This window comes from Phocoena sinus, chromosome 13 (genome assembly GCF_008692025.1).
Source record: "Phocoena sinus isolate mPhoSin1 chromosome 13, mPhoSin1.pri, whole genome shotgun sequence".
NCBI lineage: Eukaryota > Metazoa > Chordata > Mammalia > Artiodactyla > Phocoenidae > Phocoena > Phocoena sinus.
In genome coordinates this window covers 21,186,777-21,204,564 of record NC_045775.1, presented here as the reverse complement: position 1 = coordinate 21,204,564, position 17,788 = coordinate 21,186,777, and the positions used below count along the sequence as shown (strand labels likewise).

Sequence of the window (17,788 nt, the reverse complement as noted above, 5' to 3'; positions counted from 1 at the left end):
AAAGTTAGATATAACTGCCTTCCCTGATGACACGATATATATGCCACTTCCGGACAGCTGTATGTTCTCTACAAATTGTTTTACTTGAACTCACTCTGGCCATTGTGATCATCCATTTCCTTTCTAAGAGCTTATATACATTCTGTCAATAATTCAGTTTAAAATTTTCCTGGCAAGCAACTAGAAACTGACTGATTTGAGATTCTAGAATTTATCGTTTTTCCCTTTTTGAATAGTTACCTATCTCTGTTTCCTGACACCTCTCTCATAATCATGATTTCTCCAAGAATACTCAGGTAGTTCTGTAAGTAGCCCCTTCCTTCCACTTCCTACCATGCAATAATGTAGGGCCCAAACAGAAAAGAAAGGAAAAGAAAAAGCAAAGTGCAAAGGTCAAATTCACTTAGATAACTATCAATTTACTCATTCATTCATCCTCTCAACAAACATTGGTGGATTTCTGGAAAGAGCATGCTATAGAGCATTTGAAAGAAATTGAACACAGTGTTCTTGCCCACTGTTGGAGTAGTCGGGGGTGGTTAAAGTGTGTGTTAAATAACATCTACAATAGGAAACAACTAGCAAACAAGAAAACAACTGCATTAAAATATCATGTTACCAACTTGGATGCCAAATGCTTAGAGTATTTCCATTTGCTGGGTCAGTAGAGTTTTACTAAGCATATAGTAATTAACACAAAATAAGGGAGAGAGTGGTTAGTGTAAATTGAAGTTACTATAGAAATTTTTTGTTAGAACAGTAATCTTCAAACAGTGATCCTCATACCCTAGGGGAACATGAATCTTTTCCAAGAGGACTCAAGTTCTAGGATTTAGTTTTGGTTTATCTAGGACTGTTTTGGGTTTAGCACTGAAAGTCTGGCATCCCAGGAAGCCCTCAGTCCCTAAGGCTGGATCTCAGCCTCCATATTCGCTCCTTCCTAAAACTGATATGACTGAGGTTTTGCCTGGTTCTGCTTTCCCACCACTCACCTCTTCATAAGAACCTTCTCTCACTTTATACTAACCGTACATCTTACTCAGTCCTAATTTTATTATGATGACTAGTCGTGGGGTGAAAAAAACTCCAGGGCACCAAAAAAAGGAGACAATTGGAAATACTGATATGGGCAAAGTCTCCTTGAATCTAGGCATCATAGATCCTTGGAAAGGCATCTCATCTTTCACTTATATACTGTGACGGTTAATTTTATGTGTCAACTGGGCCAAGGGGTGCCCCGATATTTGGTTAAACATTATTCTGGGTGTGTCTGCGAGGGTGTTTCTAGATGAGATTACATCTGAATCAGTAGACTGAGCAAGCAGATTGCCCTTCCAAGGGTGGGCCTTGGCCAATTCACGGAAAGCCTGGATAGAACGAAAAGGTGGAGTGAGGGAGAACTTACTATGTACACTTTGAAGGTGTTACAATTTTAGTTGTGAATTATACCTCAGTAAAGCTAAAACATTATAGAACATAACTGACTAAAAAAAAAAAAAGCAAACATATAAGCATTATCCCAAGGGGGGAAAAGGTGTGGAGCATGAACCACTGCTCAGAAAGCAAAGAAAACAAGTTGAAGGGAGGCTCTAGGCTGTACAGTTGGGGAGAAGCCTGGATGGAGGAGGTGGTGGGAACTGTAAAGTATATGGGCAGAGAGCAGAGGTGGGGGCTAGGCCCTGAAGGAGAGACAGAATGCCCCAGAGAATTTTGCTTGCTTCAGTTTTATCAAGGGCCAGCCTGTGGATGGTCTCTGAGAGAAGGTCCTAGAGCCTTGAAGAGGAGAGTCTATGATGTCAGCCCCCGACCTCTGTGACATAGGCACTAGATGCCAGGGACAACTGCCCCAGGAAGAGGGGCTCCCAGCTCCCAGCTCCCGAGGGCTGCTGGGACAAAGTGCCCACCTCCCAGAGGTTTTCACCAGCTAGCCCCACTGCTACTGAGCGTGAAAAGCCATCTCGGCTGGGGCCAGACTGAGCCAGAGGACATCAGCGTTAGGGAAGACTGGGATTAGGGCAACCAGAGTGCCAGGAAACCAGGATGCTTGCAGAATCTCTGATTCAGGTTTAGGAGAACAAAAACCTGGTAACAGAAGACCTCCGCCTGGCTGAAGGAGGACCGAGGGCAAGGCTCAGACAGAACTCTTGGTCAGAGTGAGTTTTGGGTGACAGACGCTGGGGGCAGAGAGGGGAGTACCCACCATTTGTTGACTCTGTTCCTCTCTCTCCCAGGTCCCACATCACTGAAGTGCCTTGAGAAACACAGCCCAGAGGAACCCTCATTGGTAAGAGCTCACAGCACCAGAACACCCTCAATTCCTAGTCCCATCTCAGTCCCCATCTCCCAAGCCCCCTCCTCTAACTTCATCCTATCCATCCTCCCCTCCTTCCCTACTCCTCTCCTCCTTAGCTCTTACCTTCTCTGGAGCTTTTTGCCAGCTCTTCTGACCCCAAGGTGACATGGATTTAGGGCCTTTGTGAACCAGCCTGCATGGTACATAAGTCAGAGCCAGAAATGGACCCAGCCTCGCAATATCTTGGACTCTGTTTCTTTCTCTACAGATCCTATGGGCTGTGTCTTCCTCCCTGGCCCACCCAGATAACTTCTGCTGTCGTTCAGCTCCCAAGAGTCAGTCCTGATTCTCCATCCCCTCCATCCCTCATCACTGGCCCACTGCAAAGAAGTGAGAAGGCAAGTTTAGAGCAAAACTCCCGTCTGAACACCCAGAGAAGCTGGTGCTCCAGGGCTGGGTGTCTCCTTGGCTTGCCACCAACAGTCCTACCAACACCAGGCTGGAGCCACATTCTGTGCACAGAAGGCCTTGATTTCTCAGCCACTTCTGGCCCCAGAGATACCGGTCCTGCCTCTGCCAGGTCTCTAATCTGTGGGCTTGACACTCCATTCTCCTCTGGATTCAAGGCAATGTTGCCTCAAAACAAGGACCAAGTGCTGCTACAGAACGCAGCATCCCCTGGGCGCCCCCTTCGGGGCTCCTCACAAATTGTGGACTCCCCTCCCTGCAACCTTCGACCTCAACCTCCCCAACAATCACTCCATCCCACCCACCCACCTTGCTCTCCTCCCCCATGGTCCCACTCTGCAGGCTCCCATTTCTACTCTTCTGACTCAAATTCGGACTTTGTCCTACATCCCTACTCTTATCTCCCAAGTTCCCCTTCTTTCTTTCATCAGAATTGCCTCTCTCTCTCCCCACCACGTTCTTCCTCGCCCTCCCACTGGCTATATCCATCTCCTACTCTCACTCACTCCTCTTCTCCCTCTCAGCCACAGAACTCCTCTCTCCTGAGCTCACGTTGCCAGTCTCCTTCCCACCCCGAAGACGTACCTAGCTCCACTCTCACCTCCCCAAGCCCCAGTCTACCTTCTCGTGGGGTTCACTCTAACAGCCAGACATGGCACTCACAGCAGCACAGGAACACAGGGTCCCCTGTGGGGGAGGGGGGATGCGTGGCAAGCGAGAGGGACCCTGCAGAGTTCAGGGACCCAGGAGCCCTGGCCCAGGCCCTGGTGGTTCATCTGGGGCACCGCCGTATCGCCCACGACCTGCGGCTACTGCTTTTGCAGAGCCTGTGGCAAGGCAAAACCGGCAAGGCCCCGGTCGTGGAGTACCCTGTCTGTCTGGTGTGTCTGCGGCCCCGCAGCCCCTCTTGCCCTATCCCCAGGTACAGGACTGGACCCAGGCTACTTGCTTTCCCCCAACTACTGCCCTGTGCGCAGGGCCAGGAATCCGGACCACTGCGCATCGGCATTGGCTTTGGCCTCCGCCTGCCTCGGGGCCAGGCCAGGGCCTTGCATCTGTTGCCAGAAAGAAGGCCGGAGGAAGTAGGGCCTCGGGGAGAGGCTGCTCGGGCCCGTGGGTGTCAAGCCCAGGCATCTCAAGCCCCAGCAGCTCAGGCCCAGGCAGATCTAGGCCCAGGCACCCCCTCCCAGTACGGGAGCCTCAGGTCTGTAGGCCCTCAATCACCAAACTCCATGTGCTGTTCAGGGTCTCAGACTTAGGCACCAAAACAGGCCACTGTCTCCCTGAAGCCCAGACCTTCCTCTGCCTCAAAGAGGCCTGCCTCTCCAGAGCCCATTCCCCGAAAGTCACCACTCTAGGGCCAGAGCCACCGAGGCTTCCTGGAGCACCTCCTCCGAACCCCACCATCCCTGCCCGGCCCCAGATCTCAGGGGGCCCCCGAGACACTCTGAAGGGCTGGCTGGCTGGAGGTCAGGTATGTTCTCCAGCCCTGAACCCTGGGAGCCCCTTGTGGAGTCTGCTTTCTCCTGGCTGAAGAGGACCAAGGGCACCCGAGGCCCCACTCAGCCTTCAGTGTATCCAATAAAGCCTGACCCTGCAAAACTTGTGTTTGTGTCTTGCTGAGCAGATCCTGTGGGTTGCTGTACCTTCAGGGTGACCAGAACCCAACAAGGGGTGGAGGAGAGTCAAAGGAAACAGAATGACCAAGGAGAGTGAGTGCCATATATCTGAGGAGGGCAAGGGACCCATAAGCCCTGAGCACCTGAGATGTGCAGAGGGCTCTGCCAGGCCCTTCACCCATTTAATTCGATTTGTTGGGACAGATAATGGCATCCCCAGAGATGAAGCCACTGGGCCCCTTCCTCTGGCTGCACCTTAGATTAAAAGGACTCATGCTGGGCTTCCCTGGTGGCGCAGTGGTTGGGAGTCTGCCTGCCAATGCAGGGGATGCGGGTTCGAGCCCTGGTCTGGGAAGATCCCACATGCCGCGGAGCGACTGGGCCCGTGAGCCACAATTACTGAGCCTGCGCGTCTGGAGCCTGTGCTCCGCAACAAGAGAGGCTGCGATAGTGAGAGGTCCGCGCACCGCGATGAAGAGTGGCCCCTGCTTGCCACAACTGGAGAAAGCCCTCGCACAGAAACGGGGACCCAACACAGCCATAAATAAATAAATTAATTAATAAAAAAAAAAAAAAAAAAGGACTCATGCCGACAAGGCCAGGGGAGCAGCAGGACATGTCTCCTTGCAGGCAAGGGCAAGCCTAGCGTTCACTGCAGAGAAACACGGGGTCCTCACGTTGGAGATCAGAAATCCAAGGGCCCCCTCAGGAGGGTGGGGTGCGAGGCAGACCTTGGATAAATCACTTCGTCTCTTGGGTAAACGTAAAGGCTGCGCTCGACGAGTCTGCGTATCACTCCTGAAGTGTGGGCAAGTCCTAATCCACGGATTTCTTTATTAAAGGCTTATTAACCTCCCATAACCTTTATTAGCACACCCCGTCCCCGCCCCCACCCACCCTACTCCTGCAGAACAAGACATTTCCTTGAAGCTGGTGCGCGCCCCCAACGCCCCGCAAAAAGATGGCGGAGTCTGCCTTCACAAGCGGGCGGAGAACGGCACCCTGGAGCTGGGGCTCCGCCTGCCCGCGGCCGGCTAGTGCTGACGCGTATTGGCGGCTCTGCGCCTGCGCGAGGAGTGCGGGCTCGGTGCGCCTGCGCCTTGCGCGTCTGCGAGACCGGGTTAGGCGGCCCGCGGCAGCGATAGGGAACCTTGTGTGTAGTTACAGTTTCTGCAGCCCGGCGGCTGTGAGAGGGGTCTGGAGTCCTCCCGGCGGCGACCGGACCAAGGTCAACAGCGACCGGAGCAGTAGTCGAAGGCCGGGCGGCATGTCCCCGGTGCCTCGGCGCAGACAGTGAAGCGCGGGGCGAGCGGGATGGGTCGGCGCCGGGCGCCAGAGCTGTACCGGGCCCCGTTCCCGTTGTACGCGCTTCAGGTCGACCCCAGCGCTGGGCTGCTCATCGCTGCGGGCGGAGGAGGCGCCGCCAAGACCGGCATAAAGAACGGCGTGGTGAGTACTGTGCCCCTGGGGCCGGGTCGCGCCACGGGCTGAGGGCGATTCTGGGAGGGCCTGGGGGCGGGCCGCACCCCTGCTTCGGACCCGGCCCCTCCCGGGTGGGAACCCCGGCATGCCGGGCGTCCCGGCGCGAATTTCAATCGAGAACTCACCGGTCAATTGAGAGGCTCCTAAGGTAAAGTGAAAACTGCACACAGCGCTACCTAGGCACGAACGCTTCAGTTCGACCTCAGGATTAGCACCAGGGGTCTTATCCTGGATTTTTCCAGGGGGGCCACATAGACTTGTCTGCCAGACTGATGGCAGCGGCGAGTGAAATAGAAGCTAGGTTTCTTCGCTCTTCTGAGCGCCGTCACATTGTTCTGCAAACTAGAGCCTTGCTTGCTGCACAGATTCGTGAGGCTCAGAAAAGAAAAAAGGTTGCAAAAAGCCTTTTAAACTAGAAAGTGTAGTTAGCAAAGGGGTAGGGCATCAGACTATAGGATGGAAGTTTGCCCTTGAGGTGCTCTCTGAACCTCATCCTGGTTCCCTCTGCCACAGCACTTTCTGCAACTGGAGCAGATTAATGGGCGCCTTAGCGCCTCCTTACTACACTCCCATGACACAGAGACACGGGCCACCATGAACTTGGCGCTGGCTGGTAACATCCTTGCAGCGGGGCAGGATGCCCACTGTCAGCTCCTGTGCTTCCAGATCCATCAGCAGAAGAGCAAAAACAAGGCAGGGAAGGCAGGTGAGAGCCCCCTCTCTAGCTTTGGGAAGAGGGTTAAATAAGTAAGATCTCTCTCATCTTGGTCTCTGACGAAGTGGGGCTGGAAGTGGGGTTACGGTAGCAGGCGAGAAGCTCGATGTTCACCACTAGAGAGGGGGCCAGTACTACTTACTTGAGAAACCTGGAACCTGGCAGGCTGTTTGTGTTGCAGGTTCCAAGGAGCAGGGGCCTCGACAAAGGAAAGGGGCTGCCCCAGCAGAGAAGTCTGGAGCTGAAACCCACCAGGAGGAGATAGAATTCAGCGTAGAGAATTTGCAGGCGGTTCAGACAGACTTCAGCACTGATCCACTGCAGAAAGTTGTATGCTTCAACCATGATAGTACCCTGCTTGCCACTGGAGGGACGGATGGCTACGTTCGTGTCTGGAAGGTGTGGTTTTGGGAGGTTAGAGGATGAGTGTCAGTAGCAGCAAGGCCAGAATTGTGAGAAACTGAACATGGGTTCTGGGGAACTTGTGAGTGAAGCCTGCGCTGAGCGGCCATTAGTAGAGAAGAGGGGTGAGTATCATTGCACTCTTGCCGGGTACCTAGGCTAACTATGGTGGTGGTTTGGCTGCAGGTACCCACCTTGGAGAAAGTTCTGGAGTTCAAAGCCCACGAAGGGGAGATTGAGGACCTGGCTTTGGGGCCTGATGGCAAGGTGAGGAGTTGAGAGGGTGGAGAAAGTAGGAGGTGATTATGCTGCTTGCCCAGTAAGTGGATCCCCTAACCGTCCATCCTTGGAATCTTGATTCCTGACTAGTTGGTAACTGTGGGCTGGGACCTTAAGGCCTCCGTGTGGCAGAAGGATCAGCTGGTGACACAGCTGCACTGGCAAGAGAACGGACCCACCTTTTCTAACACGCCTTACCGCTACCAGGCCTGCAGGTGTGAAGACCCCAGAGGGTGGCTGAAAGAGGCACAGCCTAGATGTGGGGGAGTGGGAGGAGACTGGGGGGAAGCTGGGGAGGGTCGGAGCCCTGTCGGGTGTTACCCTAGGCCTCACCAGGGTGCAGGAGGGCACACACCTCTGAGGAGGGTTGGGCAGGCCCCAGGAGCTGAACAGCTTCTCGCCCGGCCCCCAGGTTTGGGCAGGTTCCAGACCAGCCTGCTGGGCTGAGACTCTTCACGGTGCAGATCCCCCACAAGCGTCTGCGCCAGCCCCCGCCCTGCTACCTCACAGCCTGGGATGGCTCCACGTTCTTGCCCCTTCGGACCAAGTCCTGTGGCCATGAAGTCATCTCCTGCCTTAGCGTCAGGTGTGAGACAGTGGTGGCTTGGCTGGGTATGGGGGGACCAGGGGGAGCTCGGGGAGACGTGCTGCCTGAGTCCCTGAGGACTGTTGTTGCTGCACAGACTCCAGGACAGTGAGCGTTTTATTGTTTGTTGCAGTGAATCGGGCACCTTCCTAGGCCTGGGCACGGTCACTGGCTCTGTTGCCATCTACATAGCTTTCTCTCTCCAGGTAATGGGTGGAGGTGGGCACAGCCCTGAGGGCTCTTTGGGGTGGGGATTCTAGGCCTGCTTCTGCACTGAGTGTGCCGGAAGGAGTCAGGCCCAGCCTGTAGCGGGAAAGTCTTCTGGGGGCAGAGGCCGTGTTTTCCGGAAGGAATGTTCCCAGTTGGGCCTTCCCTCACTAGTTTTCCTCCTGTCCCCAGCGCCTGTACTACATGAAGGAGGCTCATGGCATCGTGGTGACGGATGTGGCCTTTCTACCTGAGAAGGGTCGTGGTCCAGAGCTCCTTGGGTCCCAGGAAACTGCTCTGTTTTCTGTGGCTGTTGACAGCCGTTGCCAGCTACACCTGCTTCCCTCACGACGTGAGTCACCGGGGTGGGTGCGGTGGGGGAACCACCCCAGCTTTCGCTGTAGCGAAAACTTGCCTCCTGGGGAATGGGATGCTTATCTGTAGCCACTACCCCCTTCTTGAATGGTTCTGCTCTCTGGGCTGTGACGCTCCTTTGCCTCCTGACTCCTTCCCTCCCCCCGTTGCAGGGAGTGTTCCTATATGGCTGCTGCTGCTGCTGTGTGTCGGGCTTATCGTTATGACCATCCTGCTGCTCCAGAGGGCCTTTCCAGCTTTTCTTTAGCCTCCCCGCTCCCAGGGAGCCAGGGGCCTGGACACTGCCACCTTCTCGACCAGTGTGGGCCTACCACTGCTCGCTCCATCTGGGTCCACAGCTGAGGTTGCCTCTGATGAGACTAATGGGCAACGCCTGCCCTGTCCAGTTAAAGCTTGGCTGTGGCCCTGTGCGACACTGAGTCCTGGGAACCTTGCATTCGTCATCTGTGGATCCGCCCAGGACAGTGGTGTCTGAACGCCAGGCCACACCACCCGTCTCCTTCCCTCTGCCTACCAGAGGCTCCATAGTTGAGCTTGTCCTTTCTCCAGAAATATGTGAAGATGCCCAAGAACCTGGAGGCACTGCTGTCCTTCCTGCAGAAACAGTCGTTTTCTTCTCCCCTTACAGCCTCGTGGCCAGTTGCTCTTCACGTGAGCTCCTGGCATTTGCTGGGAAAAGCACTGGCCTGGGACTTGGTATTAGAGAAGGAAGGGGCAGAAGGAAGAACCAGGCAGTCATCTTTGGGTTCAGTTGGGTAGCTCCAAGCCAGCCAGGCCAAATATGCAGTAAATTCCTGGACAGTCTACCCTAGCCTTGAGAAAAGGGAAAATGAACTTCAGCGCATTAGGCAGGAAAGGTTGATATTTAATAAACAAGCGAAGACTGAACTGAGGCTCCAGATGGTACTCTTGTCAGCTTTTGCCTCCCTCAGGAGGAGTGGGTGCTCTGAGGCTGAGCAGCTCTGCTGGGTGCTGGAAGATGGCTTTGGCATACTGATGCGTGAGGCGGCTCGTGTAGCAGTGCTGCCAGGGAAGCAGTCCTTCCAGGAAGCCGATGTGGCCACCCCGAGCTGTGACGAGCAGTGCAACGTGGGGAGGATGTTGGGCAGCCTGTAGGGGAAGGGCTAGGAGGCGTTGGAGAGGAGGTCAGGAGCCCTGGCCTCTGCTGAGAGCCCAGGCTCTTTCCGCTTGCACTGCATGGCCCATTTCCCCCGGGGCCTGAAGCGTCCAGATCCCAGGTGCTCGCCGTGGACCGGGGAGAAGGGGTCATCAGCTGCATTGAGGCAGAGCACAGGGAGCTGGATGGCATCTGCCTTGGTTCTTGGGCTTGCTGCTTGGTAATAGGCAGCGCAGTCTTGATATCCGAAGACCACAGTTGTGTAGCGCTCATCAAAGTGGTGGATTGTGTGGGCCTGCAGGTGGTGGCGGGTGGGATAGGCTAGGATGAGGAAAGGGAATAAGGTGTTGGAAGAACAGTTTTGGTCCGAGAGGGGAGAGTTGAAAGACTCTACCTGTAGCACAAAGTCTACATTCACCACCTTTTCCATTACCTTTCTGTTTCTGCAAAAGAACACATAGGGTGGGACTTCCCTGGTGGCACAGTGGTTAAGAATCCGCCTGCCAATGCAGGGGACACGGGTTCGACCCCCTGGTCCAGGAAGATTCCACATGCCGTGGAGCAACTAAGCCCGTGTGCCACAACGACTGAGCCTGTGCTCTAGAGCCTGCGAGCCACAACTACTGAAGCCCACACGCTCTAGAGCCTGTGCTCCGTAATGAGAGAAGCCACTTCAACGAAGCCCGTGCACCACAACGAAGAGTAGCACCCGCTCGCCGCAACTAGAGAAAGCCTGCGCGCAGCAATGAAGACCCAACGCAGCCAAAAAGAAAAATTTAAAAAAAAAGAACACATAGGGCTTTGGCTCTACTCCTGGACCTGACCCAGAGCCAGCCTCTGTCCTATCTCATGAGTGAGAAAATCCAGATAGGGAACCGACCCGAGCACTGGGAGAACCTGGCATGTCTGCCATCCTACCCTGTCTGCTTCCCTTTTCCACTTGTCAAGACCCTACCGGTTCACAGCTCGGCAGAGCCCAGCAGTGAGGTGCTGGCTGAAGAGCAGTGAGTTCAGTGGAGTCTCCAGGGAGCAGGTGGTCTCAGAGGTATCCCAGCATGCAGTTAGAGTCAGTGCTGCCACCAACCCCGCAGCCCGTCCCATTCGAGCCAGGTGGTTCAGCTAATATCCTGCAGGGTTGGCCCAGGGGCCATGAAAGAAGGGTTTGTATTGGTGAGTTGGAACAGGAGAACGGGAGAGAACATGGAGGAGGAAAGAGAAAAAGGAAGACTGGGCCTTTGGGTTAAGTGCAGGCAGCCTTTACCCTCCGAGAGAGATGCCCACAGCCAGCAGTGGAGCTTGGGAGTAGCGGCTCTTTACGTGGTTCACGACTGTCTCCAGATCTTCAGTGTTGCTGGCACAGAGGGCCCTGTAGGTCTGAGGCAAACCGGATCATTGGGTAGGGAAGGAGGCCCTGACCAGAAGGCAGAAAAGTGAAAGGACTCAAGAAATGGAAGACAGGTAGGTTGGGGCCCAGGGTCTCTGAAGGGAGCGGGGTGAAGGGCCACTACGAGGAAGGAGGGTACTCGCCAGCAGTTATTCCCCGTGGCAGCCCCAGTTATTAAATACGATAGCCCTGTGGCACACCCAGGTACATGTTAGGGAGACCCTCCATAAGGGCTCCTCTCCCCTTTTGGTAGGTTTCAGAAAGGCCTCCGTCAAATGGTACCCTTCATATGGCACCTCCTCCCCATAGCTAGCAGGGTATGAATTGACCCTCCCCCGACCCCCAACACACACAATTATAAGTTATCAGACACCACCCAATTCCGCTGGGCTGTGTCCATCCTTAACCTATAGCCATCCTTCAAAGCTTGGTCAACTAGGTGCAAGATACATGTCTCCTGACTACTGCCCGTGATACCAGGAAGCAGCAATAACAATGGCTGGGTGGTAGGGTCAGGATATTGACTGCTGTTAGGATGGCTGGCCCAGTCTAGGAGGAGCTGTCCTCTATCCGGGGTTTCGAGAACTTCCTGTGGTTTTGGAGAAAAGGGCACAGAAAGATACTACTATTAGGAACTCCATGTACTTTGAAAGATTTTATGCCCTCCTCTCCCTCCCCAAACAACTCCCACAAGTTACCAGCATCATTTGAGGTCACGCATTATGCAAAACATTAAGACTGTAACGAGGTATAATGAGACATAAAAGATTTGAGTATTACCTCATGGTTGTGCAGTTAAATAGCCTTCCCATATAGCCACTCTGGTTACCCTTAGCACACTGAGGTAGATGGGTCAAAGGTTACCCCCATTTTAAAAGAGGTACACGAGTAGGATTCCCCTGTACTTGCAGCTTCATGTTCACCCCCATCTGTCCCTTCTTACCTTGAGTAAGGGGCTACAGGCGGAGACTGCAGTAAGACTCTGAAGATGGTTTGTAGCCGCCCCTCAGAACACCAGAGCGTAGGGTAGAAAGTCTCCACAGTGACTGGACAGTGTCGCTCCAGGAAGGCCAGAAACTGGGACCCAGTCACCAGTTGTGGCCTCTGTAGTCACACAACACGATGTGCCTCACTCCCCTGATTTTTGCGCCAAGCCAGTGAGGTACCTGATACCAGAGTGACCCCTTTCCAGAGGCCAGCCTGGAGGGCACTGCTTTGTCTGGGCGTGAGAAATCTAGCATACCTCAATCTGGAATGGTCAAGTCACCTCTGTTAAGATAGTCCCACTAGGACCCCAACTCCAGTCCTAGAGTGTCACCTCTCCAGAATTGCCCCTGAACCGACTGCCACACTCAACCTATCCATGCCCCCAACCCATTTTGGAGAGAGCAGGTAATATAAGTTGCCCAGCTGATCTGCAGGAAAGGTTGGGATCCTGGACAGAGGCTGAAGAAATGCAGCACCATTTAATCTGTGACTTTTGCCTTTTGAATTGTCTACACTTCTGCCAGTTGAATTATCCACACTCTCGTCTCAAAACTAGCTCCGGTCACGCTGGTTCCTTCTGATTTTAGCATTCCATTGTTGCATATTCCCATTCCCTGTTGCATGTGCTCCCTGCTGCAGGGCTTCTTTGTACCTCACCACCTCATTTTCTTACTTAACAGCCCCTGCTGTTAGACCATGCTCTAAAGGCGGAATAGTCCCAATGGGAACAGATTTTCTCTTTCTTCATGCCAGCTAGGAGGAAGGTAACAGGGATAGGATGGTGGGCCAGATGAGGTCATTGGACACTTAGCCCTATCTTTCAACCTCTCTGCTTAGTTCTCTGGATACGCATCAAGTGAATGAGAGGGCCCAGCCACATAGAAGGCTTATGAAGGGGGAGTATGCTGTACAAAGACAGAAGGCCTCAGACTCAAGAAATAGAAATTGCATTTCTGTTGCAGGCCTGAAAGGACCCAAGGACCAGATTCCTATTTCTTCTTGCAGTCAAAAGGGGCTACGTAAATTATGAACTAGAGAGGCCAGGTTGGTACTGTGACTGTTGTGACTCGTACCCTGGGCCTTAAGCCCTGGAATAATAACACCTGTGATTCATTGTATGCTATTTGCTGGCACTAGGCTAAACCCAACCTTATTATAAGAAACTATGACAGGTTAAGTTGTTTGCCCAAAGTCACACAGCTAGCAAAAGGCAAAGTGGAATAATAATTATGATATTAGGCAAAATATTCTCTGACATAAATTGTACCAATATTTTCTTAGGTCAGCCTCCCAAGGCAATAGAAATAAAAATAAACAAATAGGACCTAATCAAGATTACATCTGCTTTTGCAGGTCAAGCTTTTTCTAATCAGGCTTTTGCACAGCAAAGGAAACCATAAAATGAAAAGTCAACCTACAGAATGGGAGAAAATATTTGCAAACAATGAGACCGACAAGGGCTTAATTTCCCAAATATACAAACGGTTCATACAACTCAACAACAACAAAAATAAACAACCCAATCGAAAAGTGGGCAGAAAAAAATGGGCAGAAGACCTAAATAGACAGTTCTCCAAAGAAGAAATATAAATGGCTAATGGGCACATGAAAAGATGCTCAATGACTCTAATAGCAAAATGCAAATCAAAACTACAGTGAGGTAACAACCCACACCAGTCCGAATGGCCATCATTAAAAACTCTACAAATAACAAATGCTGGAGAGGATATGGAGAAAAGGGAACTCTCCTACACTGTTGGTGGGAATGTAAGTTGGTACAGCCATTATGGAGAACAGTATGGGGGTTCCTCAGAAAACTAAAAATAGAATTACCGTATGATCCAGCAATCCATACAAAATATATCCATACAAAATTCTAATTCAAAAAGATACGTGCACCCCTATGTTCATAGCAGCACTATTCATAATAGCCAAGACCTGGAAACAACCTAAATGTCCATTGACAGATGAATGGATAAAGAAGATGTGGTACATATATACGATGGACTACTACTCAGCCGTTAAAAAAAAAAAAACACACACACACACACACACATTTGCAGCAACATGGATGCAACTAGATATTACCATGCTAAGTGAAGTCAGAAAAAGACAAATACCATATGATATCACTTATATGTGGAATCTAAAATATAACACAAACAAACCTATCTACGAAACAGAAACAGACTCGGACATAGAGGACAGACTTGTGGTTGCCAAGGGGGCGGGGGTTGGGGGAGGGATGGACTGGTAGGCTGGGGTTAGCAGTTGTAAACTTTTATATACAGGATGGATAAACAACAAGGACCTACTGTATAGCACAGAGAACTATATTCAATATCCTATGATAAACCATAATGGAAAAGAATATTAAAAAAGATTGTATATAAATTGTGTAACTGAATCACTTTGCTGTACAGCAGAAATTAACACATTGTAAATCAACTATACTTCTATTAAAAAGTGTAAAAAATAATTATGATATTACCACCAATACTAGTAAGATTTGTTGAGTGCTCCTTATGTGCCAGGTATTGTGCTAAGCATTTTACATGATTATATCCTATAACCTTCACTATAGCTCTTTGAGATAGGTACTATGATCCCCCTGTGGGAACGTGTTTGAATATTGAGTAAGTTGTCAAAGGTCACAAAATGTGCCAAAGCTAGTTAGCAGTGGAGCTGGGATTGAAACTAAGAGTTTGTGCTCTTAGTCACTTTACTATAATACCTCCTAGTTGCCAAGATTTTGAGTTATCAATTTATTAAATCCTTGGTCAAACAGCTCAGTTGTGTAGAACAAGGTGCTAATAAATCACAGGTTTGATGTATATGGGTTAGTTTCATTTTAACTCCAGTGAAGTGTTTCTTGACTTATCCCTGAGAATTAATTAGTTAAATGCCATTAGTCACTTTGGATGAATCAATTCCAATCCATTACCATGCTGGACAATCCAAACTGCATGTCCTCAGAGTGTCCAGAATGACACTTTCTCTGCATTTAAACCAGTATTTGGAAATCCAAGAAGGATTTGGGGTATAAAGTGGCAGAGGTCTCTGACTTCTCTGTGGCTGGTTGTAAGCAAAGGAAAATGTTTAGTTCAGGACAGCTCTGTTCTGAAATGACTGACTTTCCAAATCAGGCATATAAGGTAAGGTTTATAGGGTATTGTGAGGTTTGGATTTTTAAAATTGTTTTACTAAGGCAAATGTATTCTATAAACAATACATAGGATGTGTAAAGCTCTGAAAATACAGAAAAGTTGAGGTAACATTAAATTTCCCTATAGATCATTTTAAAGGGCTTGAATCAATAGGTTTCTTGTTAGACTCAGCTACTTAGAACCGAGTTTAATGAAAATTAAAAGATTTAGATTTTTGTGGCTATGTAAATTACATAAATTTCAGTGAGAATAAAACTTCCAAGTTCATCAAAATCATCCTCTTCGGATTTTTCCATTGCACTCTACATGGAGAGCCTAGAACTTAAAACAGGGCTGAATGAGCAGGGACAGTTAGGGTTATCCATTAGTCCTGAGCTAGGCGGGGAACCTCTGCCAGTCCTTAAGAGAAGCAAGGTCCTACTAAGCTGATGGGATGATGGTGGGTGTTAGCCACCACCCCACCAACTGGTTCCTTCATTCAGAGCAGCTAATGAGAAGCTCATCTAGACTGCCTAAAAAGAAAAAGATAGTGTGCGTATCTCCCTGACAGCTCAGGATGCCTTCCACCCCGCTTTTCTGCAAGTGTTTGTCCACATCATCGGTAGCAGCACCCCTCCGATGACTGAAAGGTCCAGCTGGCATGGGGAGTACGCGGGATGCAGAGAATCCAGGCAGGCAAAGAACCGACTCTCCGTTAGGTGATAGTAGCAAAGCTGAGCCTGGCTGGAGCGCGGGGCCAGAGTGGTGGTGGGGCTGTGGCGTCAAATTTCACCTGGGCCAGGAGACCCCACCGAGCCAACCTCCACAAAGGGCTCGAGCCCCGGCTGGAAGTTGCCCTCGGACTCGAGTTACCTACACCTGCCGGAGAGAGCTCTGGACCCGCACCCACCGGGGCCACCCATGCCCAGTAGTAGCCGAAGTAGAGGGCAGCGCCAAGTCCCTAAAGCAGAGAGAAGGATTCTGTCCAGGTGTCATCCTGGGGGCCCAGGGAGGAGCTCAGCCTCTCGCGTTGCTGAGCCTCCACTCCCAAGTTCTCGACCGGCTCTGAAGCCTGAGCTTCGATTAGTGGGCCCGCAGGTGCGCGCTAGGCCCCGCCCGTTACACGCCATTGGACAGCCTGTGCGGGTTCCGCCCGCACTGCCCGGCGATTCGGGGACCCAGGCCTCGCCCACCGCCCGTGCTCCTGGCCGTGCTAGGACGTGGAGCGGGTGTGTGTACCGCGCCTGGGCAGTCTGCGCGGAGCTGACCCCAGTGTCTTGCGAATGGCCTCCCGGCCCGCGGGCCGGGTCTCGCGCCTCTACGGCTCCTGCCTCCGCTTCGCGGTCACCGGCCCTGCGGCCTCTTGTGAGGACTAGCGGCCTTCCCCGCAGCCGCCATCTTGAGGGGCAGCTCCAGCTCTTTCTTCCTCAAACCCTGCCCCGGAGCGGCGAGTCTGACAGCCTGGCCAGATCCCCCCAGCCTCTCAGTCAGTCACACACAGGGCACAGCCACTGACGTGGTCACACCACTCCACTCCCGTAGTGTTCAGTCATTGACAGTGGCCCTCACACACTGGACACAATCATTCACACCGACACCCCACAGTGTCACGTAGTCAAGTTTCAGCTACTTGAGTGAGTGCCATTCCGCACAGAGTCACACACACATGGGTTAAAGCCACTCGTCCAGTGTCACTCTACACTGCCTCATACAATCCCTGTCACAAGTACAATAGATACTTACTCATCACCCACTGTGTACCAGGCACTTGGGATGCTGTTCCTGTCTTCACTGGGATATGGAAACAAGTAAGTAATCTACTAGAGCAATGACTCAGCCTTGACTGACGATTGGAATTATCTGTGAGTTTCTAAAACTAGCGGTGCCCAGGCCCCACCCGCTGTTATGGTTGGTCTGGAGAGGAGCCTAAGTATTAATAACAACTTAAAATCTCTCTGGAAGACTCAAATGTGTAATCAGGGTTGAACCCCTGCAACAGAGCATGGTGGTAGATAAGGGAAGTACTAGCTGCAGTGGGAGCCCCGGGGAGGGTGCCCAGACTCCATGGATCAGAGAAAGCACACCCAGATATTAAATGACAATACATTTAAGGCGAAATCAAAAAATAAGTAGTAGTTTCCAAGACAAGGTGGAGGAGGGGAGAGAGTAATTGTTCCAGGAGAGGGAAGAGCACAAGTAAAAGCCTGGATGTGAGAGACTTCTTAAAAGGAACCAAAAGAAATTTGGTGTTGCTGGAGCATGTGAGATGGTCAGGAATCAGGTTGTGGGCAACTGCATAAAGGATGTTAGGCTTTATCCTAAGGGTGGAGGAAAGCCATCAGAGTTTTAAGAAGGGGTGGGCGACACGATCAGAGTTATATTTCAGAAGAATCATTCAGGCTACTTTGAGAATGGATTGGAGGGGGATGAAAAGCAGGCTAATTAGGAGGCTGTTAACGGAAATTTGGCGTGGACCAGGGCTGCCTGGACTAGGGGAAAGCTCAGGAGAGGAGTGAAGATCTTCAAGATAGGAGGCAGAACTGATAGGACTTGGTAGTAGGTTGGAGGTGGGGGAAGAAGGAGGAATCATGGACGACCCCGTTTTCTGACTGCATAGATTCAGGGATGCATGGTGGTAACATTGGGGTAGAGAAGCAGGGGGAGGGGAAGTTTTGAGGAGGAAGATGATGCATTCTGATTCAGACACGTCTGGGGTGCTGGTAGGTGT

The 17,788-nt window shown here is 51.6% G+C and overlaps 2 protein-coding genes across 5 annotated transcripts; both read left to right on the top strand.

Moving 5' to 3' along the window:
* The first annotated feature begins 2,922 nt into the window (after nucleotides 1-2,922).
* Nucleotides 2,923-4,020, top strand: PRR30 (proline rich 30). Its single transcript, XM_032652139.1, has one exon. The coding sequence runs from the start codon at nucleotides 2,923-2,925 to the stop codon at nucleotides 4,018-4,020; it is 1,098 nt and encodes a 365-aa protein (XP_032508030.1).
* A 1,410-nt stretch (nucleotides 4,021-5,430) lies between these two features.
* On the top strand, nucleotides 5,431-9,325 carry PREB (prolactin regulatory element binding). Of its 4 annotated transcripts, none has more exons than XM_032652485.1 (9): nucleotides 5,431-5,829; nucleotides 6,376-6,568; nucleotides 6,759-6,976; nucleotides 7,166-7,246; nucleotides 7,349-7,473; nucleotides 7,671-7,844; nucleotides 7,978-8,050; nucleotides 8,244-8,403; nucleotides 8,579-9,325. In XM_032652485.1, exons 1-9 carry the CDS (start codon nucleotides 5,695-5,697, stop codon nucleotides 8,671-8,673), a joined length of 1,254 nt encoding a protein of 417 aa, XP_032508376.1. In that variant the 5' UTR covers nucleotides 5,431-5,694; the 3' UTR covers nucleotides 8,674-9,325. The 4 variants fall into 4 exon arrangements, with proteins under 4 accessions (XP_032508376.1, XP_032508377.1, XP_032508379.1 ...); XM_032652486.1 differs by having other exon boundaries at nucleotides 5,449-5,829; nucleotides 6,443-6,568; XM_032652488.1 differs by lacking the exon at nucleotides 8,244-8,403 and having other exon boundaries at nucleotides 5,449-5,829; nucleotides 8,579-9,314.
* The last annotated feature ends 8,463 nt before the right edge of the window (nucleotides 9,326-17,788 follow it).